The 25150-nt window shown below is 42.6% G+C and overlaps 2 protein-coding genes and 1 long non-coding RNA gene across 3 annotated transcripts; 1 reads left to right on the top strand and 2 right to left on the bottom strand.

Annotated features, from left to right (window-relative positions):
* Positions 1-1799: 1799 nt before the first annotated feature.
* On the bottom strand, positions 1800-20549 carry LOC110501278 (COP9 signalosome complex subunit 8). The gene is made up of 7 exons (XM_021578706.3): positions 20441-20549; positions 18510-18580; positions 18356-18404; positions 16689-16821; positions 4500-4607; positions 4207-4269; positions 1800-2586 (listed from the first exon to the last, which is right to left on the bottom strand). The coding sequence occupies exons 1-7, from the start codon at positions 20534-20536 to the stop codon at positions 2507-2509; spliced, it is 600 nt and encodes a 199-aa protein (XP_021434381.1). The 5' UTR covers positions 20537-20549; the 3' UTR covers positions 1800-2506.
* On the bottom strand, positions 8802-10557 carry trim63b (tripartite motif containing 63b; the record flags this gene model as incomplete). Its single annotated transcript, NM_001197215.1, is given in 1 exon segment — positions 8802-10557. A coding segment is annotated over 1 exon segment (1056 nt). The 5' UTR covers positions 10397-10557.
* On the top strand, positions 19855-22817 carry LOC118943573 (uncharacterized). Its single transcript, XR_016490470.1, has 3 exons — positions 19855-19975; positions 21213-21356; positions 21920-22817. It is a non-coding gene; the product is annotated as an uncharacterized LOC118943573 (long non-coding RNA).
* Positions 22818-25150: the final 2333 nt, after the last annotated feature.

A 25150-nucleotide genomic window follows, 5' to 3' on the forward strand; every position in this document is an offset into this window, starting at 1 on the left:
TTAGTGTGTTTTGAGCTTTCTGGTATAAAATGGCTGCCGTGGCATCCCCCAGCTGGGTGCTAAGCATTGGTAAGGGATGAGGTGAGTCCCCCCCCCATAAAATGTAAAGCCTTTTGAGCACCTGGAAAAGGTGCTTGGTATAAATCCAACCCAGTCACATTAGAACAAGTCAGTCTAGACTCCTTTTGTTCGATGTCAATCTTTCAGCTGTTACTGTAAACATACCTGAGGTCAATGTAAATAGGCTAGGCCACAGGCTACATTCACAGGGCATCGGGGAATGGTGTGCGCCTGTGTACACAGATCTCCAAATTCATTACTGTTGATTTACAGTGTTGCAAACAACAGCTGTGTCCATTGTAAGCAGCCCAAAAAACAAGTTGGACCTTCCATCAAAAAGAGAGACTCGGCTTGATATTGTCCCCACGCAGCTGTTAGTCTAACATTGACTCTAAAGTCATAAAAAAGGTCCAGGTTGCACCTGTTGATATTGAGTTTCATAAATAATTCATGTTATAAGCCCCACACTATTTTAACTGTTGTGAGTCAAGGTGATAATGCAGCTCTATTGCAAATACTTTTCAGCGAGTGTAATGACCATGAGCATAACATTGTCATAGGACTGGGCTTCCCCATGATCACAACAGCTAAACCTCTATATTAGCCCATTAACAAACTAAACAAAAAGGAAGAACATGGATAACAGCAACGCAGGAAATAAGGATCTTTGAATTCGAAGCCAAAAAATGCATGTTCACAACTGGGAATTATTTGCATTAATTCCATGTGTGAAGAATTAGTAGTTTATCGTTGTTGATTATTTTCATTTGATGGTGTCCAAAGGCTTTATGTGGGAAGAGTAACAGTAATTACTTTGTCCATCTCCCCTTTTTATCAGTACAAGCATATAAGGCAAGTAATTACTTGCCATTAGTAAAATGTTAAATAGTTCACACATTCATGGTAATCAACTTTATCTCGAACCGCTCAGAAACGACCCTCACTTTGTCGACCTTCTCAATGTCATCAAGTTCAAATACAGTGATGCTTCCTTGCTCAATATAACTTTATGGCTGGCCCCCATGTGGATGACGAGCGATGTTGAAGTGCATATCAGACAGGGAGTAACGGATTCACTGAATAGTGAGTGATCGGGTCCAGTTACCACCAGCCTGACTGACACACCATAAACAGGACCATAGGGGTATACTACAACACAGGCTCAATGATTCTTAATTCCGGGTTGTAAGGCAACAAAATTGGCATTTTTCCTAAGGGGGTGAATACTTTCACAAGCCACTGTATTATGCCCCTAGCCTCTGGAATAGCCTGCCAGATAATCTGAGGGGGTGAAACTGTGTACATACTGTATTTAAAAGAGATCTTAAAACACAGCTTTTTAGCTTTGCTTTTCCTTAGGATTCTGTTTTGTCGTTCAGTTGTTATTCTTTTGTTTTTATCCTCTTATGTTGGTTGTGTAGTAAATATTGGGGCGGCAGGGTAGCCTAGTGGTTAGAGTGTTGGACTAGGAACCGTAAAGGTTGCAAGTTCAAATCCCCGAGCTGACAAGGTACACCTAGGCCGTCATTGAAAATAAGAATTTGATCTTAACTGACTTACCTAGTTAAATAAATGTATTTTAATTGTTTTTATTTTCTTCTGTGAAGCACATTGCGTTGCAATGTGGGGAGGGAGGAACGTCTTGGCCACCCTTCTTGTGGCATGTTGCTCTGACACTAGAGAGTCACAACTTTTCTGGTTTGCAGGGACTGCCCCCCCAAAAACCACCAAGTTCAGAATTAGAAACAAACCATAGCATTTATTCACGACTCAAAACACAAACAGTAATTCAAAGGCAAAGTCTATAGATGGAAGGGTGTTGTTGGAGAGAAGGGCCTACATTTTCTAAATAACCTGGAGTCATCTCTTACCTGAAGAATTTCTATTGAGGGAGAACTTATAAGTGCTCAGGGAGTCCACATAAATAGGTCTATTTATATATTTGGTATTGGGTAAAATGCAGTTCGGTGTCTTACTATGATCAGGTTCACTCCACTCTTTTGAGAAACCTTATAAATGCATGTAGCGATAAGGTGCGTACTCAAAGAGTATACTGAACAAAAATATAAAATGCAACATGCAACAATTTCAAAGATTATACTGAGGTTCATATAAATTCATTAGGTCCTAATCTATGGATTTCACGACTGAGCAGGGGCGTAACCATGTGTGGGCCTCGGAGGGAATATAGGCCCACCCACTGGGGAGCCAGGCCCACCCACTGGGGAGCCAGGCCCACCCACTGGGGAGCCAGGCCCACCCACTGGGGAGCCAGGCCCAGCCATTCAAAATAAGTTTTACCCCACAAAAGACATGACCACAATCATGCACAAGGGGGGTCAGTTTGAGGTCCTGCGTGTGTGTGTGTGTGTGTCCATCTAAGCTTGGGAAAAGGGGCGTTCTGGTGTCCTCCTCATGGCAGACAAACAGAGCTGAAGAAAATGTATCAGTTCTCAAGAAAAGCCACGTAGTCAGTGAGCCTGGCCAGCTGCTGCTCATTTGGAACCAGCGATACAGGGGGAGGATCTGTTGAAAGAGAGAGGGAGTGAGTAAGAGGGATTCCTCATAGAGCCAAGTCTTCTACCATGTAGCATCCTCCATCTGTGTGTGTGTCAGAGTTTCCGTTATGAAAATGTGGTGCAGGACATTCGACCAGCAGCATTTCCATTTACCCTGACATTTTAGACATTTACGGGAACCATAGGCCTATGCATTGGGTGCGTAACCTGATTAAGGCATCCACCAACAGTGATCGGAATAACAAAAATCACATAATCACAGATTATAGTGATTTAATCTTAACAGAACGTGCAAATCGAGGATGCAATGACGTGTCTCTTACTTACTGCGCACTTTGTAGATAGAATAACTGTTGACTTTTCCTCAGCCAACAAGACGAGTAACGAAAAGTACAATCACTAGCCTAGGCGGTGTGTGAGTTTGAAGTTTGGGGAAGCTAATCTTCACCATAAAAATGCAACTGTATTTGCAGACTTATGTAAAATAGCCTACTATTCGGAATCTGACGAGTAGAGTGTATAGTCATAATTTAGGCTAATAATATAACTCAAATCACTGTTCGCAAAAAAGATTGTCCAATGCATGGCTAAGCGCATATAGTAGAGAGGCCTAGGCTATATCAGATGTGTTTTTTCTTTCTTTGCGTAGGAAAAATTAAGCTTTTTATTTAGACGTATCATTCAATTCTACTACACTTTACAATACTGCAGACTTTAGCAGAATCTTTTTTAATTAATGGGTAGCCCACTCTGCTGACACTGACAAACAGATCAATAAAAACGACGTTGTCCATATAACAGTTGAGACAAACAGAATATGATATTCATCTAAGCTGGAGGAGGAAATGATTGCCCAAAAACAAACTTAAGTGGCACTGACCCGACCATGATAGAGTGAATATGTGCAGTGAGCACTCACCAAGGATATGGTCAATGCTCTCCGCTGGTGCCGAACAACATGAACATGACAGAAATGGGCAACAGGTTTCAACGGCATATGGAAGTGTTTATAAAAAAAGGCTAATTGCCTCCACTGACATGGTCGGATTTTGCCTAAGCTACTTTGAAGCGAGGTAAAACATGCCTCCATATGTAGTGATACTTTCAGGTGTCAAACAATTAAGAAGCTATACATTTTCAAAATGCATACTGCCTCTAGCTCATTGCAAAGTGGTGTGTGACGCACTGATGAAGCCTGTCTTCATTTGCCTATGCATTTAAAAAGCAAATGGGAAGCGTGCTTCAATTTCCAGTTGAGAAATAAAAAACAATAGCTGTATGTATGACGTGGGACAAAAATATATTTTTAACACAAGATTGCATTTAGCATTGTTGCGCAATGATTGGGCTTATGAAAGTGCTGTCTGACAGATTTTCTGCTCAAAGGCTCTGTATGCTGATTCAATGTAAGAAAAATTGAGGTGCGAGAGGATTAATTGAGGGGCCGACGGATCAAGTCAGATGAACATATGTGCCACAGATTCTCAGCATGATGGTCTACTGATTACAGAAAGGGGCTGTTACAAGGTCCCGCAAAATGTTTCCATACAAAGTCGGAGGAAAAAGGCTCAGGCGTGACAAATAGCCTACTGACGGGAGAAAAGAGAAGGGCAACAGCTCCACCTACCTGGCTTCTGGGGCATTACCATCCTGGTGGCAGGGTCTGCCTGCCAACCCTGGCTCACCACCCCTGTGGGAGGGAGAAAGTGATAAGAGAGAGGAGGGTTGGGTGGAGAAAAGGAGTGCAAAATAAGCAAAGAGATGAAAGGGGAAAAGTTAGACACACAATTTTTAGGTCTAAACTTGAAAAGTCACATGAAGAGATTAAGGATATACAAAACTATGGTATACGACTGTATTGTTGATCCAGTAGCCAGATGGTAGTGAGTATAGATTAGGTTCTGCACTGCTTCTGCTTACCCTTCACGGCGTCCTCCACGGAGTAGCCCACAAAGGCGGCAAAGTCTTCTGCCATGATGGAGGTGTATGCCTGGGCCACCAGGCCATACGCCCTCCGACGAGTGGTCTCTGTGGGAATAAAGATGGGTACACACGTGAGATGTCTGCATTTAAGAGAGGGCCATTTTGTCTTTCAAACATACAAAAAAAAAATTGAATAACACCTCATGTAAACTGCACAACATGGAGCCCAGCCCCATGGTCAAAAAGTTATATTATTGTACTACTTATGTAGCAGTGCTAATAACAATGTTTATACTTGGACTGAGCAATAGCAAGTCAAATAGGCCTACAGTGTAAGGCAGATGTAAGGAAAAGGAGAGCACAAAAAAAGGTCAGTGTATGATTTGGTCCCGAGTCAAGAGTGGGTCAACTGCTCCTTATGACGACATTGCAAAACAATTTAGCCTCACAGCTGACGGCAAACCAGACTTTGGCTTACACCTTTGATGGATTTGTATGTTTATTGATGCCCCGACAGCTTCAATGAACAAGCCCAAAGTTATCGCCTTCTCACTTTATAGCCTAGCAACAGTCTGTGTGTACTAACAACCCCCCATTTGCTACAACAGTGTTACCGGTGGTAACATAACAACTGGGACGAGTGGAGACAGCTGCGAGGACAGACGCAGTGACTGTCTGGGGTTTTTCCCCCTTTCTTCTCCCCAAAGAGCCCCCTGTTATCAATGTTACTTAATTTTCTGAACAAATGCCACATTTAGTTTTAACTACAGGCATTTGCCCGGAAAATCAACCGATATCCTTCCAACCACATTATGTAGCCTACTGTATGGCACAATTAAGAGCCAGAGCATTATCAACTGGTGTGCTCAAGTAATAAATTAAAACTTCTGGTCCTGCCTTTTTAAGTAGACCTACAAAATGCCCAACCCACCTGAGGATGTCTTTCTCAGCCATCTACAGTGCATTCGGAAAGTATTCAGACCCCTTAACTTTTTCCACATTTTGTTACGTTACAGAAATGCCCCTCATCAACCTACACACACACACACAAATACCCCATAATGACAAAGCAAAAACAAGTTTAGAAATGTTTGGGAAATGTAGAAAAAAATTCTAAACTGAAATATCACATAAGTATTCAGACCCTTTACTCAGTACTTTGTTGAAGCACCTTTGGCAGCGATTACAGTATCAAGTATTCTTAGATATGGTTCTACAAGCTTGGCACACCTGTATTTGTGGAGTTTCTCCCATTCTTCTTTGCATATTCTCTCAAGTTCTGTCAGGTTGGATGGGGAGCGTAGCTGCACCGTTATCGGGTTCAAGTCCAGGCTCTGGCTGGGACACAAGGACATTGAGACTTGTCCTGAAGCCACTACTGCGTTATCTTGGCTGTGTGCTTAGGGTCATTGTCCAGTGAACCTTCGCCCCAGTCTGAGGTTCTGAGTGCTCTGGAGCAGGTTTTCATCAAGGATCTCTCTGTACTGTGCTCTGTTCATCTTTCCGTCAATCCTGACTAGTCTCCCAGTCCCTGCCTCTGAAAAACATCCCCACCACATGATGCTGCCACCACCATGCTTCACCGTAGTGAAGGTGCCAGGTTCCCTCCAGACGTGACGCTTGGCATTCAAGCCAAAGAGAGAATCTTGTTACTTTAGGTACCATTTGATACTTTCCGAATGCACTGTATTTCCTGTGCTTGAGGAGTATAAAATCAATCTCACTGGATTGATTGCGTTCATTTTATTCTTACTTGTGCCGGTCATTTCTTCCCATTAATGTTACGACCACGGAAACGTTTGTAATGTTACACCCTGGTAATGGCTGAAATGGACTCAAAGGAATAGATTGTCTTTCTGTTGAATCTATAAGAACGCTAAAGCTTTGTCAGGGACTTAACGCATAGTCTTGACACATACAAGAAATATCACTTTTTATGGGTGTTCATTTTTTTTAATAGAGTTGAAATGTTTAGAAATTTGATTTTGTATAGATAGGTGTAGCCTCTGCAGAGTCCCCAACAACCAGATTTTTTCAGTTTTTAGGGGAAATTAAAAAGAGCCTGTGACAAAGACTTCCGCTTTTGGACGTATACGAGGAAAAACTCCATCTTAAATCCTCCACATTTACTGAATTGGTTGAACAGTGCAGAAGAGAACCTTTGCCGACCTTTTTTTTTTCCATTCTCGTCAAGACCAGTATATAGGGGATCAAGTTACAGGCATTTCTATTAAGCCTGCTACCTTACGTTAAGATACAGTGCCTTCAGAAAATATTCACACCCATAGACTTTGTCCACATTTTGTTGTGTTAGAGCCTGATTTTAAAATGGATTAAATGTAGATTTGTGGGCATCGGCCTACACACAATACCCCATAATGTCAAAGTGGAATTAAGTTTCGAAATTTGTACTAATTAATAAAAAATTAAAAGTTTAATTTTCTTGAGTCAATAAGTATTCAACGTTCAGAAGTACAAACGTGCTTACATAATAAGTCACATAATAAGTTGCATGAACTAATAATAGTGTTTAACATTTTCTTATGACTACCTCATCTCCGTACCTCACACATACAGATAATTGTATGGTCCCCTCAGTCAAACACAGATTGAACCAAAGACCAGGGAGGTTTTCCAATGCCTTGAAAAGGGCACCCATTGACATGAATATCCCTTTGAGTATGGTGAAGTTATTTGACTTTGGATGGTGTATCAATACACCCAGTCCCTACAAAGTTACAGGTGTCCTTAGTGGCCGGAGAGGAAGGAAACCGCTTAGAGATTTCACAATGAGGCCAATGGTGACTTTAAAACAGTTACAGAGTTTAATGGCTGAGATAGGAGAAAATTGAAGATGGATCAACCTTGTAGTTACTCCACAATACTAACCTAATTGACAGTGAAAATAAGTTAGCCTGTACAGAATAAAAATATTCCAAAACATGCATCCTGTTTGCAACAAGGCACTAAAAGTAATACTGCAAAAAAATGTGGCAAAGCAATTAACTTTTTGTCTTGAATACAAAAAGTAGAATGTTTTGGGGTAAATTCAATACAACACATTACCGAGTACCACTCTCCATATTTTCAAGCACAGTGGTGGCTGCATCATGTCATGGGTATGCTTGTAATCATTAAGGACTGGAGTTTTTCAAGATAAAAAAAATATAAACCAAATGGAGCTAAGTACAGGCAAAATCCTAGCTGAGTTAGTTGACTTAAATCTATTTTAAAATCTATGACAAGACCTGAAAATGATTGTCTAGCAATGAAAAAACAATTTGACAAAGCTTGAAAAATTTGAAAATAATAAAACATACCCTGAAAGACAGACAGCTGTAATCGCTGCCAAAGGTGCTTCTACAAAGTTGTGACTCAGGGGTGTGAATACTTTTGTAAATGAGATTGCAGAAATACACATTAAAAAATCTAAATTAGAAAAAAAAATATGTTGCTAATGTTTTGACTTATTGTGTGTAGATGGGTGAAAAAATATGTATATATTCAAATTAGGCACATCATTTTCTGTATTTTAATAAAATGTTTAGATTTTCTGATACCATTAGAAAAATGAATACAAATGCATTCTAAGAAAAAAGTGAATTTTGACAATAAATGTAACAAAATCCCTGAACTAAATATTTGTCCGCCCCAGTAAAATGTTTGTGCTCTAATTCAGTTAATATATAAAGTTCAGTGTCTTCATCCAATTGTTCTTAAAACCTTTTAACAATTTTGATGACCGTTGCTAGCACCACTGATAAAATTTTACAACTAATTCTAAAGGAATTTGGAGACTACAAGAACAGATGGCAGGAGCCATTGAACTAGCTGACTGGCAGGGTACTATCCAAAGATGACTAGTCATGTGGGCCGGCCCCTCCAAATGCCTCCACTACAGCTCTTCAGAAAGGAGTTGGTCGTTGCTGAGCAAGCCGGTCTATGACATGAGGGGGATGGTACTTAATGGAGGAGAAACAGGACCCCCACCTGACCTTCACTGACACTCTATTCCAGGGCCTCTGTCATTTCTCAACATCTTAACTTTTAAAAATAGCCACCCACTCCCCCCCCCAAACTTCACCAGCAAAGGCTTGCCACTGAGGACTTCGCAAGGGCTTTTATTTTTAAATGCTGGCACATGCCAAGTGAGAGCAACAACATATTAGGACAACACCCAAATTATAGTTATATTTCAAAACCATTGTTTTTACTTCAAACTGATTTGCTGGGTATGCATGTGTGTGTTTCTCTGTACCTTGAATAATCGGAATCTGATAAAAGCAAAGAAATATCTGCTGTTTATTTCAGGTTGCGATGAAAACAGATCTGTCTAAATATTCTGTTGCCAGTTGAGGGCACGCAATCAATTCAAGCATTTATCCGTTTGATACAACCACAGGCATTCTAGATGCAGATGAGAAATCAAAAATCAAAACTTTATTCCCATCTCAATCTCTACACCTGATAAAGTCTTCAAGTGTAAACAACCAGAGTGTATTCAACCTAAAGTACATAACAAATAGATCTGAATAAATCTGATATGGAAATACAAAAGTATAAAAAAAACTATATAGTTTACCAAATGGCAAAGTTTAAGAGTACAAAATCCTAAATATTGCACTCAAAACTGGGGTAAGCCATTGTGTATTAAAGTCAATCCACTCCTTACGAAAACATTCTGACACAACCAACTTCTTCCATCCTTCCTTACTCCTAAATTATCTTAATATCTCTGAAACATTGAAACTAGAGTCCCTGCAATGGACATTCAGGTTGAAGAGCCTTCAAAAGTAGTAAATTGTTCATTTGTTCTGTTCATATATTTTCAAGTTTCATCACTCCTCCTCCTCTTCGTCCCCTTCCGCATCCTCAAACTCGTCATCGTCGACCATTCCAAAGTCCATCTTGGCCAGGACGACCTCCACATGCTCTGTGGACAGTGTGAAGTGGTCCATCTTCTCGAAGCCTGGCTCAGGCCTCTCCTCGCCCAGGGAGCTCTTGGCAGTGTCCTTGGTCTGTGTAATCAGGCCCTTGGAGGCCAGCAGGAACTCGGCAGCACCGCTCTGCTCCAGGGCCTGAACCGCCGTGTCAGTCAGCTCTGAGCCTGCCTGCAGTCGTTCGCCATAGCGCTGGGCCAGCGCCCGCAATGCTGTCACCTTCTCGTCCTGCTCCTTGCCGATCTGTTCCAGCAGCATGCCCTTACGCTCCTCCAGCACAGCGTAGAGCAGGTCGAAGCGCTCACCCAAGCTTTGCTTGGCGCGCTGTGCATTGTCCTGCACCGCCCGGCAGGCGTCCTCCATTTGGTTGAGTAGGGCCTGAAGGCGCCCATTGCCCGCCACCAGGGCGTCGATGGCGTTGCTAAGCTCGCCCTTCTGCACCTGGTAAACACTGGCAAGCGGCGACACCTCACAGTCCTTGTGCTGGCCAAACACTTTGCACATGGAGCAGGTGGGCATCTGGCAGGTAACGCAGTAGATGTTGATCTTCTCCTCCTCGTGCTCCTGGCACATGGGTTCCTTAGAGTCCTTGGGCTTCAGTGGAGTCTCTGTGCTGTCTCCACTGCCACTACCCCCACCGCCCTCCTGCTGTTGCTTGTAGATGTCGATGATGTTCTCCACCAGCAGGTTGCGTTGAAGACCGTGCACGCCGTGGCGGTCCAGGACCACCTCGAAGCGGCAGGTGGGGCAGCGGAAGACGCCGCCCGAGAAGCGGTAGGGATTGCGTGAGTCGTAGAGGTCGCTGGCACAGCCACGGCACAGGTTGTGCTGGCAGGGCAGGATGACCACGGGCTTAGTGAACATCTCCAGGCAGATGGGGCAGCTCAGCTGCTTCTCCAGGCTCTCCATGGGGCTTGGTGGACGCACCACCGAGGCAGTCCTCTGGACATCCATGCTGAAATAGGCTTCTCCTTAATGTTGGGCTAGAAAAGCTGAGTCGCTTTTTCGACACAGCCTTCTCAAACTTCAGTGTCTTGGACGACTGCTTCTTCTCCTATAGGCTTTAACAAGCCAGTAACTATGGAGGCTGGGGGCTGAACCTTTCTCTTTGGTAGCTGCTTCAGAGTCTGCTGAAGTGCTGACATCTGTTCTGGCTGGGGAATAGCAGCCCTGTCCTTTATACCAGCCTGCGACACCCGATATCTCCCACCAACCAGGGTACACATTCCTCCCTGCTTGTTTGCCAGACTCTTTTCTGAGAAAATACCCCCCACCCACTGGCTGCTGCATGTGTCATATGTTACACAAGGAGCGAGATCACCTCCCACAGTGACAGAAATTTGACAGGGCCAGGAGAACATTCAGCAGAGATAAAGCCCCCCATGTGACTGTCCCAGAGCAGTCGCACCTGAGGGAGATTTCCTTAAGGGTAAACAACATGCCTTGTCACGTCAACACACCCCTGACTTTGTTTACGACAAGCTGGTTTTCCAGGAGTATTACGACAAAGCCAACATAGGCTTCATAAAGCTGACCACCTTTCTCGCTGGTTATAGACTCTGGTCATATCAGAGCACTTCAGTAGATTAAATATTTCTCACTACATACTTTTTTGCCCCTTCTACATATGCCCAATGAATGGTGTTTTGAATCCAACATCTTTCTCGATAAACTGCCCCAACAAAACAAGCAAAATAAAATACCTCCCAGTGACATTTCTTTGGATTGAGTGCCGTTATATTACACATGCGGTCAGCTATAGGTTAAACCCCAGATCGTGGAAATTGTCTTGAGTAACTCTCCTGTGAATGTGTAGCACATTCCGTGACGTTGAAAAATGATCAAAATAAAGAACAGTGAGCACCAGGGATGAGCTATTCTTAACCTTGCCGCATGAGTGACTTCATGTATGGGTCTACCAGGGTCCAAAAGTTAGAGGTGGTTACACGTGGGGAGTGTGAGCAGTGAAGGTCATACGTGTTTCCATATGACACTCTTATCTGCAGAGGCAGGAGCTTACTGATGGATATTTTAGTGTAATTTAAGACACCATCTTATCTGTCCATTTCATAACCTTGTGACAATACCTTTGTAATATACTCATCTATATTTACTACTGTCATTTTGAGAATCAAGAAAACAGATCTGTTTTGAACAATTGTGGTAGGCTAAATGGTGTGATGCTGCTTATGGTTTAACCTCACTAGGGTAGGGGGCACTATTTTCACCTCCGGATGAAAAGCGTGCCCAACGTAAACTTGGATAGAAAGATTTGGATAGAAAACACTAGTTTCCAAAACTGTTAAAATAATATCTGTGAGTATAACAAAACTGATATGGCAGGCGAAAACCTGAGAAAAATCCATCTAGGAAGTGGGATTTCTTTATGTTTGTAGTTTTCTATTGAATGCCATTACAGTATCCATTGACTTTGGACTCAAATTGCACGTCCTATGGCTTCCACTAAATTGTTTCAGGCTTGTATTCTGAAAATGAGGGAGTAAGACCACTTTGAGTGAGTGGACCCTGGGAAGTCGCAAGACCCATTTCCTGCGCACGACCGAGAGAGCGCATTTCTTGTTTTTCTTTTATATTGACGACACCATTGTCCGGTTGAAATATTATCGATTATTTAGGCTAAAAACAACTTGGGGATTGATTATGAACATCGTTTGACATGTTTCTACGAACTTTACGGATACTATTTGGATTTTTCGTCTGCCTGTTGTGACTGCCTTTGAGCCATTGGATTACTGAACAAAACGGAGGGTTTTGGATATAAAAAGGGACTTTATCGAACAAAACAAACGTTTATTTTGTAACTGGGAGTCTTGTGAGTGCAACCATACGAAGATCAAAGGTAAGGCATTTTTTATATCGCTATTTCTGACTATTTTTTGACGTACTTGCCTGGTTGAAAGCTTTCGCCATAAAGCCTTCTTGAAATCTGACACGGCGGCTGGATTAACAAGAAGTTAAGCTTTATTTTGATGTATAACATATATTTTTTTTTACACGCTCTGCAATTTCACTGGTTGTTGGCCAAGTGGGATGCTACTGTCCCAGGTACCCATAAGAAATTAAAGGGCTAGATTAAACAAGGTGAACTGTATCATATCCTGCTGTGCATCAATGGGACAATTTGTTTGTGTTCTTATAAAGCCTATTAATTTTCAATTAGGTATTACAAAACCTTTTAAAGATGGAATCCGCAGTACTGGAAAACAGCTCCACTGTCCGCATGACAAAGAGGAGCTGGGGAGCATCACATATGGTAAATATACATATGCTGCTGTTCTATCATGAGTGCAATAATGGGAGAAAAAAACTTGTTTGCAGTAACTTTTTGTTGTTCTTATAGAGCAAATGGACATGGCAGTTGCACAATTCAGGATTCCAACTTTAAGCTCCCTTATGTTTGCCCCGTATTACCATTTATTATTTATTTGACTAGGCAAGTGAGTTAAGAGCAAATTCTTATTTACAATAACGGCCTGCCTTGTTCAGGGGCAGAATGACAGATTTTTACCTTGTCAGCTCAGGGATTCATTCCAGTAACATTTCCTTTACTGGCCCAATGCTCTAACCACTAGGCTACCTGCCACCCCTTTTGATTATCAAAAACCCTCAATAGGCAGCAGATGTCCAGTTGAAGTCGGAAGTTGACATACACTTAGGTTGGAGTCATTAAAACTTGTTTTTCAACCACTCCACTAATTTCTTGTTAACTATAGTTTTGGCAAGTCGGTTAGGACATCTACTTTGTGCATGACACAAGTAATTTTACTTGTGAAGTCGGAAGCTTACATACACTAAGTTGACTGTGCCTTTAAACAGCTTGGAAAATTCCAGAAAATGATGTCATGGCTTTAGAAGCTTCTGATAAGCTAATTGACATAATTTGAGTCAATTGGATGTGTACCTGCGGATGTATTTCAAGGCCTACCTTCAAACTCAGTACCTCTTTGCTTGACATCATGGGAAAATCAAAATAAATCAGCCAAGACCTCAGGAAAAAAAAATAGAGACCTCCACGTCTGGTTCATCCTTGGGAGCAATTTCCAAACACCTGAAGGTACCACGTTCATCTGTACAAACAATAGTACGCAAGTATAAACACCATGGGACCACGCAGCCGTCATACCGCTCAGGAAGGAGATGTGTTCTGTCTCCTAGAGATGAAGGTACTTTGGTACGAAAAGTGCAAATCAATCCCAGAACAGCAGCAAAGGACATTGTGAAGATGCTGGAGGAAACAGGTACAAAAGTATCTATATCCCCAGTAAAACAAGTCCTATATCGACATAACCTGAAAGGCCGCACAGCAAGGAAGAAGCCACTGCTCAGAAACCGCCATCAAAAAGCCAGACTACGGTTTGCAACTGCACATGGGGACAAAGATCATACATTTTGGAGAAATGTCCTCTGGTCTGAGTACAAAATAGAACTGTTTGGCCATAATGACCATTGTTATGTTTGGAGGAAAAAGGGGGAGGCACAACCGTGAAGCACGGGGATGGCAGCATCATGTTGTGGGAATGCTTTGCTGCAGGAGGGACTGGTACACTTCACAAAATAGATGACAACATGAGGGAAAAATATGTGGATATATTGAAGCAACATCAAAACATCAGTTTTGTTAAAGCTTGGTCACAAATGGGTCTTACAAATGGACAACCCCAAGCATACTTGCAAAATGGCTTAAGGACAACAAAGTCAAGGTATTGGAGTGGCCATCACACCAGCTCTGTCAGGAGGAATGGGCCAAAATTTACCCAACTTATTGTGGGAAGCATGTGGACGGCTACCCAAAACGTTTGACCCAAGTTAAACAATTTAAAGGCAATGCTACCAAATACTAATTGAGTGTATGTAAACTTCTGACCCACTGGGAATGTGATGAAAGAAATAAAACATTCTACTATTATTCTGACATTTCACAATCTTAAAATAAGGTGGTTATCCTAACTGACCTAAAACCGGGAATTTTTACTAGGATTAAATGTCAGGAATTGTGAAAAACTGAGTTTAAATGTATTTGGCTAAACTTCCTACTTCAACTGTAAACGTGGCCAAATGTGTTATATAACAAGTGTGGGGCCACTAGTTTCATAATTTAAGTAAGAACACAAATTCTTACATCAACTACCCAACATATTTAATCCTGCTACAAATTGTCCAAAGCTAATTCTAACATGAAAAACATGGAGCTGCTGATTGTGTGAACATCTAACAAATCTATCCTTATCCAATGTATTTCTTCTTGTCCAGGTTTAGGCTATGAATATACACTGCTCAAAAAAATAAAGGGAACACTAAAATAACACATCCTAGATATGAATGAATGAAATATTCTTACTAAATACTTTTTTCTTTACATAGTTGAATGTGCTGACAACAAAATCACACAAAAATGATCAATGGAAATCAAATTTATCAACCCATGAAGGTCTGGAATTTGGAGTCACACTCAAAATTAAAGTGGAAAACCACACTACAGGCTGATCCAACTTTGATGTAATGTCCTTAAAACAAGTCAAATGACGCTCAGTAGTGTGTGTGGCCTCCACGTGCCTGTATGACCACCCTACAATGCTCCTGATGAGATGGCGGATGGTCTCCTGAGGGATCTCCTCCCAGACCTGGACTAAAGCATCCGCCAACTCCTGGACAGTCTGTGGTGCAACGTGGCGTTGGTGGACGGAGCGAGACATGATGTCCCAGATGTGCTCAATTGGATTCAGGTCTGGGGAACGGGCAGGCCAGTCCATAGCATCAATCCCTTCCTCTTGCAGGAACTGCAGACACACTCCAGCCACATGAGGTCTAGCATTGTCTTGCATTAGGAAGAACCCAGGGCCAACCGCACCAGCATATGGTCTCACAAGGGGTCTGAGGATCTCATCTCGGTACCTAATGGCAGTCAGGCTACATCTGGCGAGCACATGGAGGGCTGTGCGGCCCCCCAAAGAAATGCCACCCCACACCATGACTGACCCACCGCCAAACCGGTCATGCTGGAGGATGTTGCAGGCAGCAGAACGTTCTCCACGGCGTCTCCAGACTATGTCACGTCTGTCACATGTGCTCAGTGTGAACCTGCTTTCATCTGTGAAGAGCACAGGGCGCCAGTGGCGAATTTGCCAATCTTGGTGTTCTCTGGCAAATGCCAAACGTCCTGCACGGTGTTGGGCTGTAAGCACAACCTCCACCTGTGGACGTCGGGCCCTCATACCACCCTCATGGAGTCTGTTATGACCGTTTGAGCAGACACATGCACATTTGTGGCCTGCTGGAGGTAAATTTGCAGGGCTCTGGCAGTGCTCCTCCTGCTCCTCCTTGCACAAAGGCGGAGGTAGCGGTCCTGCTGCTGGGTTGTTGCCCTCCTACGGCCTCCTCCACGTCTCCTGATGTACTGGCCTGTCTCCTGGTAGCGCCTCCATGCTCTGGACACTACGCTGACAGACAGCAAACCTTCTTGCCACAGCTCGCATTGATGTCCCATCCTGGATGAGCTGCACTACCTGAGCCACTTGTGTGGGTTGTAGACTCCGTCTCATGCTACCACTAGAGTGAAAGCACCGCCAGCATTCAAAAGTGACCAAAACATCAGCCAGGAAGCATAGGAAATGAGAAGTGGTCTGTGGTCACCACCTGCAGAACCACTCCTTTATTGGGGGTGTCTTGCTAATTGCCTATAATTTCCACCTGTTGTCTATTCCATTTGCACAACAGCATGTGAAATGTATTGTCAATCAGTGTTGCTTCCTAAGTGGACAGTTTGATTTCACAGAAGTGTGATTGACTTGGAGTTACATTGTGTTGTTACAAGTGTTCCCTTTATTTTTTTGAGCAGTGTAGTAAATTGGTGAGAGACAAAGCCTAAGCAAGAGTTCAGTCTGTCTCAACAGGTCAATACAGTGAGCCACAAACAAATCTGCAGTCAATCAATCACTCACTCAATGTGAATCATTACTCTCTGGAGTGTATTCAATAACACCCAGTAACAGTCTCCAGAATATGTTTTTCTCATCAGAAGACATACAAAAACAAAACAGCATGCATATTCTAAGAGCCCTTGCAGGACTAATGTTATATTTGAAAACCTGGAAACTCAGTCACAAAACCATGCGATCAGTCACATTGTGTTAGCAATGCATTTTGAGCCACAGATGTATATAGGATGTTTTCATTCAGGTCAGGTGTGTGCAATTGGTAACAGAAAAGTGCACGGCCATGACAGTACCTCTCAGGGCCTCCATGACTGGCAGGATGTTCTCAGACCACTGGTGAGCTGCGATGGCCGAGTAGATCCCTGGGAAGTCTCGCTGCCATATACGCTGACCCACGGCCCATACGGCCGTCAGTTCTAGGTTTGCCTGCACACAGCACATGTTTCAACCCACTTCACTGACATTACCATACATTGGGGCCTAGACTATAATGAATGACATGCAGGCTAGGAGGCCTGTTGATAGTGACACATTGGATACACTCATTCTCATGTGTTGAATTAATTCAGTGTGCAGGGCAGGTCCCACTGGTCTACCATCATTTTCAACGTGGGAAATGATATGATGAGTACCTATTCAATAGTTACGGGGTTCCCAGTGTAGCTTTAACATTTTTGTCTAACAACTATGAATGTTAACGGATAATCGTTTAAATCGGTTAGCCGCTGAAAATACATTTGATTGGTCATATGCTCATCAGTCTATAGGTTAAATTGCATAATTTAGGAGTTAAATTGGCACTTGTGTATATTCATTAGTTGTCATGAAGATTATCCCACCTGCACAGCATAGAGCCTAGTTTTAGGAGTGGAATGGCCAATCACGGGTAGGCAACCCTGATCCTGGAGTGCAGCAGGATTTTTAGTTCCAACACTAGGCACCACACCTGACCAACTGAATCAATTGATCAGTTCAGTGATTGCCTAAATTCAACACACCTGGTCTTCCTGCAGCACTCCAGGGCTGCCTGGCCTATCACCTGTCAGACAGTGCAGCTCTTTAAAAATCTGGAGTGAAGCATGTGCTTTTATAAGCCCAGTCATTGCACAACAAATAACAATTCTAAATGCAATTGCATGTTAACTGTTTATGGCCACGATTAAGAGCTACTTTTTTAAATTCTCAAACTCAACTCGTAATTAAAGAGTCCCTCCCATTCGCCATTCGAGTGCATAGGCTAGTCAACAATAGGCAGGCTATCATCATGTCACCCACCACTTTTCAATGTGAGCTTGAGGCAGTATAATTGTTTGAAATCTGAAAGTTTTACTTTGATTAAAATAATGAGGCATGTCTTACCTTGCTTCAAAACTTGGGAGGTAATTATTTAATACAGACTTAATGTCATTACCACCATTCTCCTGTTCTATTGGGTTTCATATCAACTTTCCTTCGTCGTCCAGAAGCCAAAGGCACAATCCTAGTCATATTAGCAACCCATCCTAGTTGTTGCCATTAGATTACCCTCTTTCTATCTTTGAGATTCACCTGTCACATATGGAACCACTCGCATTTGGTGCACTGTTTAGAACAGTGTTTTCACGTTAATTGCATTTTGGAAAATGTTTGAAAATTGGGTTTTATTAACTGTTTCATTACATAAGTTGCATGTTCAATAATAGGCTTTAGTCTTTAAACTAAGACAATAGGAAGGCTTGCTATTGTTGCATGTTTGCATTAAGCTCTTAAAATGTCATGTGCATGCATTATATTTGGTTGGTCAGTCATTTGACTGTTTGGAGAGAGAAAATCTATTTGTTGACCGGTTAATGAGGTTAATGAGGGTCGATCAGGCGGCAGCAAAATTGACCCGAAATGTGCGTACCTACGAACAAAAAAACGCTTATGACACCAAGACATTTACAGCTATCTAAGTATGAGAAATTCAAACCCTTCTCACCGATTTAATGGCTTGAGGAATTCGCTTCCACAAGTACCTTGCGTTATTCCTGTAAAAAGAGAAAAAGTCATCTGACAATTAATTCCAATCATGTCTCAGTGGGCAGAAAATCTTAACTTTAGAAGGGCTTTTGGAAAGGCATAGCCTGACTTGCATGTCATTGTGCAGTAGATAGAGCACCAACAGCTGGGCATACACTTGAGGGGTAGCAATGCCACCTGGAGCCTGGCAATAAAAAGAGCATGAATTAGTTAATGCCTATGGTCAGACCATTCAAGCCAATTACTCATGAAGTTCCAAATTTGGTAGCACCCTCATGACTTGGGATAGCCCAATAATGGAGTAAAGGAGCCTACGTTACTCCTTACAGTCCAAGGACCTTACGTGTTCTGTTTAAAGGCGAATTGGCTCGAAGTCAAAACAGCTAAATACTCCATCTAATCCTGAATCGATTCTCAATTGCGGTACAGTTCTAGAATCAAATCCCTCAACTTTTCATATCAAATCAAATGTCACAAATGCAAAATACACACTTACTGTACATTGGTAAAACAGTTGCAGCCGACAATATATTTCAGTGAGAACATGTTTGGGGCATCAGTCTTCCATTTACACACAGGTGTTAGGAGACGCAGATAGCTAATTAGCACAAGTAGTCAACTGTCTTCAGTCTGTTTTCAGTAAACACGCACTGTAACATGGAGATATGGCCAAGTTGGAAACATGGAGAAACGGCATTACCATGCAGTGGTAAAATAAATCATAAAAGTTCACATGGGAGGAACCATACGGAGGCCAAATGATCACTATTGTGTAGTTAGAGACGAGAAGACTCCCGCTGAACGACTGGAAATGTGTCTCAGGTAAGAATGACACTGGGACTATTCATCATTACTACATTTGGGTATTGCGCCCTAACAGAACTGTTCTGTGCATCATTTTGCATGCCATCATGCAGGACCAGCTACTGATTTGAAATCAGTAATCTATATGGGAACAACCAGTTAAATGTATTGATGTTGCTAAAGATAGGAGACAGAAGAATAGGAACAAACTAGATTAATTGTTATAATGCGCCATTGTGTGAGTCAGGCTGTTGGTAGGTCTGCCCACCTATGAAACCAGTAGGTCGATAGGAAAATAACTTGTCTGTTCTGTATAAGCTTTGGTCAAACAGGGAGAAAATGATCTTCTCCATGCAAACTCCCAAGTGACGCCCCCGAGTTGTGAAGCGGTCTAAGGCAGTGCTTGGGGCGTCACTAGAGACCCTGGTTCGATCACGAGCTGTATCACAACCGGCCGTGATCGGGAGTACCATATATATATATATATATATATATATATATATATATATATATATATATATATATATATATATACTGCAGCCTTGCGAAGCAGATGTATCAAATAAGGAAAATGAGGGCTAGACATACGGCAAAACATGTGTATCTGGTGGACATCTGGCATTAATGTTCCAGTGTCAAGCCTTTAAAGCCACTAGTCTGCATTGTATATACCAAAGAGTAGCATACATTTAGAAGCTTAGTTTAAAACCTTGTCTGTGCATACCATCAGAGTAGGCCACCAACACAAAACGTACGGTTAAACAACGGACAAAATGTAAGCACTAGCCAACTGACGTACGGGTAACAAGATACTTTACGCACAACTCATTCAATGAATTGTGTTAGTCAATTTCATGTTATGAACTAGCAAGTTAGATGTGTTGTTTGCCAACTAACGCTAATGTGTCTGTGTGTGGATGGATAGCTAACTAACAACTGAACTTAGCAGCCAGCTACACCAAACGTAAACAACGGAGCAGATGCAAAAACACTAACGTTAGCAACATAACTAGCTAAATTAGCGAACTACGGGTGGCTAGCTACTTTCACTCACAGCGTTAGCTTTGTTCAACTTAACGGTAATGTTATGATCTAGCTAGCTCTAGACATGTTGTGTTCGCTGACGTTACCTACTTAGCGTGTGTGGATGGGTAACTTAGCTAGCTACAACACAACCCAAAGCAACTATCTTCGAACAGCGACATTTAAATTATACAACTTTGAAGAAATACATAACTACCTCAAGCTCCTGTGTTTCGCACTGTTCTAAAAGTTTATCATAATTTTCACCCATTATCACTGCGGCAGGCATTTTGTTGCTGCCCAGATCAGTCATTCGACCAGATACTGGGTTGCCATTTGCACTAGTAGTTACCACAGCCACAAAGTCCAATTGGCTTGGTCTTTAAAACATTTATACAAACACACATTTTCTTATTGGTATTCATATAAGGTTAAGGCCACGGTTTGCAGTGTGATTATGGTTAAAATCACATTTTACGATGAAAACATTGTAGAAATAGGCGGGGTTTATGACAGTGTGGCTGTGGTAACTAGTGAAGACCGAGGTACTGGGTAATTTCTTCTTTAAATATGTATTGGTTGATCGCAACCAAGTGAAAGCTGCATACACCGCTACCTACTGTTTTGGAGTGCTAGGCGCCTATTAATTAATCTATTTCTCTTATCGAGCCGTGTTTCCTCCTACTGTTCTTGGAAATTAAAAAATATAAAAATTGCCCTACCAACTAACCCTACACAAATTTAAACATAACGACTATTCTATTACTGATGCTACAACAGGCCTGCAGCCTGGGAGGATCCTGGGAGGAACACACCTTGTTACTCTTCTTCAGTAAAATCTTGTACACCCAAGTACTTCTCTGCAACTACCACCACAACATTTATTTTCTGTATTTTATGTTCGATTTCTGCAGTACAGTTGATAACTATGGCTATGAATGCTTAGAAACCAACAGGATAACGGAAGCACATGTTATTCCTACTCACAGGTAGCCTCTTAGGATCCCTTGACCTACTCACAGGGAGCCTCTTTGGATCCTCGCCCTGCATATGACACCTTCTGTACTACTCTGATCCTGGCAATCTCAACCTGCCTTTCTCTCACCGGACACTTCTTATCTCCGGCACCATGGGTAACCCTACAGTTAAAACACAAGTTTTCCCACCGATACTACACATTCCTTTGTCTCATGCCCTCCTGCACACTTCTCACATCTAGGAATCTCCCTCATACAAACTGCTGCAACATGACCAAAAGTTTGGCACCTAAAACACCATAATGGGTAATTGGATAACTGACACATCTTTACTTGACTTTGTCAGGTATTGATGCTGCATCAAAATTCAGCAGGACAAAGGGCCTCCCAAGTGGCATGGTCTAAGGTACTGCATCACAGTGCGCGAGGCATCACTACAGACCCGGGTTTGTAGTAACAGCTGACCGTGACCGGGAGATTGGCCCAGCGGGTTAAGCGAGCAGTGTGTCAAGAAGTAGTGTGGCTTGGCAGGGTCGTGTTTCAGAGGACACATTGCTCTCAAACTTTGCCGCTCCTGAGTTTGTAGGGGAGTTGCAGCGATGGGACAAGACTTTAACTACCATTTGGATATCACGAAATTTGGGAGAAAAGGGGTAACAGTACAAAAAAAACACAATAAAATTAATCAGAACAGACTGTATCTTCTGTTTCTCCACCAGGTCTGCATCTCCCCAAATGGGGGGCATCACAGACACCGGGAATCTTCCATTTCAATTGATCTTCCTCAACATAACGCCACCCCAGTTATCACTCCTTTCACTGGCACCCTGCTGCAGAGAGAGCAGTCACAGTTATTTCCCTAGGTGGGTGGTGCGGAGTGCCCACTCCCTCTGGATGGAAAAAATGCAAAAGATCATCACAAGTCTACTTCAACAGTCGCCAACCTCATCTCCACCCAATCCGATACCCACATATAGATCAGCCAGAATGTAAGGATTCATTCTCTACAAAAACCTCACTCTCACTGGGCCAGAATCATATTTGTCATCATCGGGATGAGGCTCTAACTCGGCTGTCTTCACCGCATATGCCGCCAGAGGTAATTAACCCTCTCTTGTCAGGTTCAATTTTTTTTTTTTTGTACTTGATGCCAATCTTCCTCACCACATGCTTCCCTTAATACCCAGCTCCTTTCCTTATTCTTCTCTGTCCATTTCTACATCTCCACGCTCCTTCATCCGCTGTAGTAGAAAACTGTTAAAATGGTTCTTGTATCTTGAATTTGGCGCAATGTCACATTGACTAAAAAAGCTCTACCAGCCACTGTTGCTCCTGTGCTACTACCGAACTGGGTCATGTCTAGGTGGGATCCAGCTTTTGTCAAATTGACAGTGCCTTCAGAAATTCTTCACACCCCTGGACTTTTCCCACGTTTTGTTGTGTTACAGCCTGAATTTCAAATGGTTTAAATTGAGATTTTTGGTCACTGGCCCACACGCACCCATAATGTCAAAGTGAAATGATGTTTTTAGAAATGTTTACAAATAAATGAAAAGCTGAAGTCCATAAGTATTTCATCTTTTAAGTTCAGGAGTAAAAATGTGCTTAAAAAGTCAATGTATTTGTATTTATTATGGATCCCCATTAGCAGCTGTTCAGTCGTGTGGTCAGGTGCCCACAAAAATTGGCTCGGAACAGGGCAGCACAATTGGCAGTTTATACAATTTTAAAAACATTACAATGCATTCACAGATTTCACAACACATTGTGTGCCCTCAGGCCCCTACTCCACCACTACCACATATCTATAGTACTAAATCCATGTGTATGTATGTTATTGTGTGTGTGTGCATGTGTCTTTGCCTATGCTTGTATTGCTTCATAGTCCCCACTGTTCCATAAGGTGTTTTTTAAATCTGTTTTTAAATCTAATTTTACTGCTTGCATCAGTTACTTGATGTGGAATAGAGTTCCATGTTGTCATGGCTCTATATAGTACTGTGCACCTCCCATAGTCTGTTCTGGACTTGGGCACTGTGAATATACCCCTTGTGGGGTATGCATGGGTGTCTGAGCTGTGTGCCAGTAGTTCAGACAGCTCGGTGCATTCAACATGTCAATACCTCTGATGAATACAAGTAGTGATGAAGTCAATCTCTCGTCCTTTGAGGCAGTAGATATTCAAATCAAATGTATTTATATAGCCCTTCTTACATCAGCTGATATCTCAAAGTGCTGTACAGAAACCCAGCCTAAAACCCCAAACAGCAAGCAATGCTGAAGCAGGAAGAAACATAGAGAAGAACCAGGCTATGAGGGGTGGCCAGTGCTCTTCTGGCTGTGCCGGGTGGAGATTATAACAGAACATGGCCAAGATGTTCAAATGTTCATAAATGAACAGCATGGTCAAATAATAGTAATAACAGTGAACAGGTCAGGGTTCCATAGCCGCAGGCAGAACAGTTGAAACTGGAGCAGCAGCACAGCCAGCTGGACTGGGGACAACAAGGAGTCATCATGACAGGTAGGCCTGAGGCATGGTCCTAGGGCTCAGGTCCTCCGAGAGAGAGAAAGAGAGAATTAGAGAGAGCATACTTAAATTTACACAGGACACCGGATAAGACAGGAGAAATACTCCAGAAATTACAGACTGACCCTAGCCCCACGACACATAAACTACTGCAGCATAAATACTGGCGCCTGGGGTCAGGAGACACTGTGGCCCCATCCGATGATACCCCCGGACAGGGCCAAACAGGCAGGATATAACCCCACCCACTTTTCCTAAGCACAGCCCCCACACCACTAGAGGGATATCTTCAACCACCAACTTACCATCTTGAGACAAGGCCGAGTATAGCCCACAAAGATCTCCACCACGGCACAACCCAAGGGGGGGAGCCAACCCAAACAGGAAGACCACGTCATTGACTCAACCCACTCAAGTGATGCACCCCTCCTAGGGACAGCATGGAAGAGCACCAGTAAGCCATTGACTCAGCCCCTGTAATAGGGTTACAGGCAGAGAATTCCAGTGGAGAGGGGAACCTGACAGCAAGGGCGATTCGTTGCTCCAGTGCCTTTCCGTTCACCTTCACACTCCTGGGCCAGACTACACTCAATCATAGGACCTACTGAAGAGATGAGTCTTCAATAAAGACTTGAAGGTTGAGATCGAGTCTGCATCTCTCACATGGGTATGCAGACCATTCCATTAAAATGGAGCTCTATAGGAGAAATCCCTGCCTCCAGCTGTATGCTTAGAAATTCTAGGGACAATTAGGAGGCCTGTGTCTTGTGACCATAGCGTATGTGTAGGTATGTACGGCAGGACCAATTCGGAAAGATAGGTAGGAGCAAGCCCATGTAATGCTTTGTAGGTTAGCAGTAAAACCTTGAAATCAGCCCTTGACTTAACAGGAAGCCAGTGTAGAGAGGCTAGCACTGGAGTAATATGATCAAATCTTTTTGTTCTAGTCAGGATTCTAGCAGCCGTATTTAGCACTAACTGAAGTTTATTTAGTGCTTTATCCGGGTAGCCGGAAAGTAGAGAATTGCAGTAGTCTAACCTAGAAGTTACAAAAGCATGGATTCATTTATCTGCATCATTTCTGGAAAGAACATTTCTGATTTTTGCATTGTTACATAAATGGAAAAAAGCTGTCCTTGAAACAGTCTTGATATGTTCGTCAAAAGAGAGATCAGGGTTCAGAGTAATGCCGAGGTCCTTCACAGTTTTATTTGAGACGACTGTACAACCATCAAGATTAATTGTCAGAATCAACAGAAAATCTTTTTGTTTCTTGGGACCTAGAACAAGCATCTCTGTTTTGTCCGAGTTTAAAAGTAGAACGTTTGCAGCCATCCACTTCCTTATGTCTGAAACACAGGCTTCCAGCGAGGGCAATTTTGGGGCTTCACCATGTTTCATTGAAATGTACAGCTGTGTG

Source organism: Oncorhynchus mykiss, chromosome 22, assembly GCF_057628025.1.
Source record: "Oncorhynchus mykiss isolate SJ-2025 chromosome 22, ASM5762802v1, whole genome shotgun sequence".
In the NCBI taxonomy this organism is placed as follows: Eukaryota; Metazoa; Chordata; class Actinopteri; order Salmoniformes; family Salmonidae; genus Oncorhynchus; species Oncorhynchus mykiss.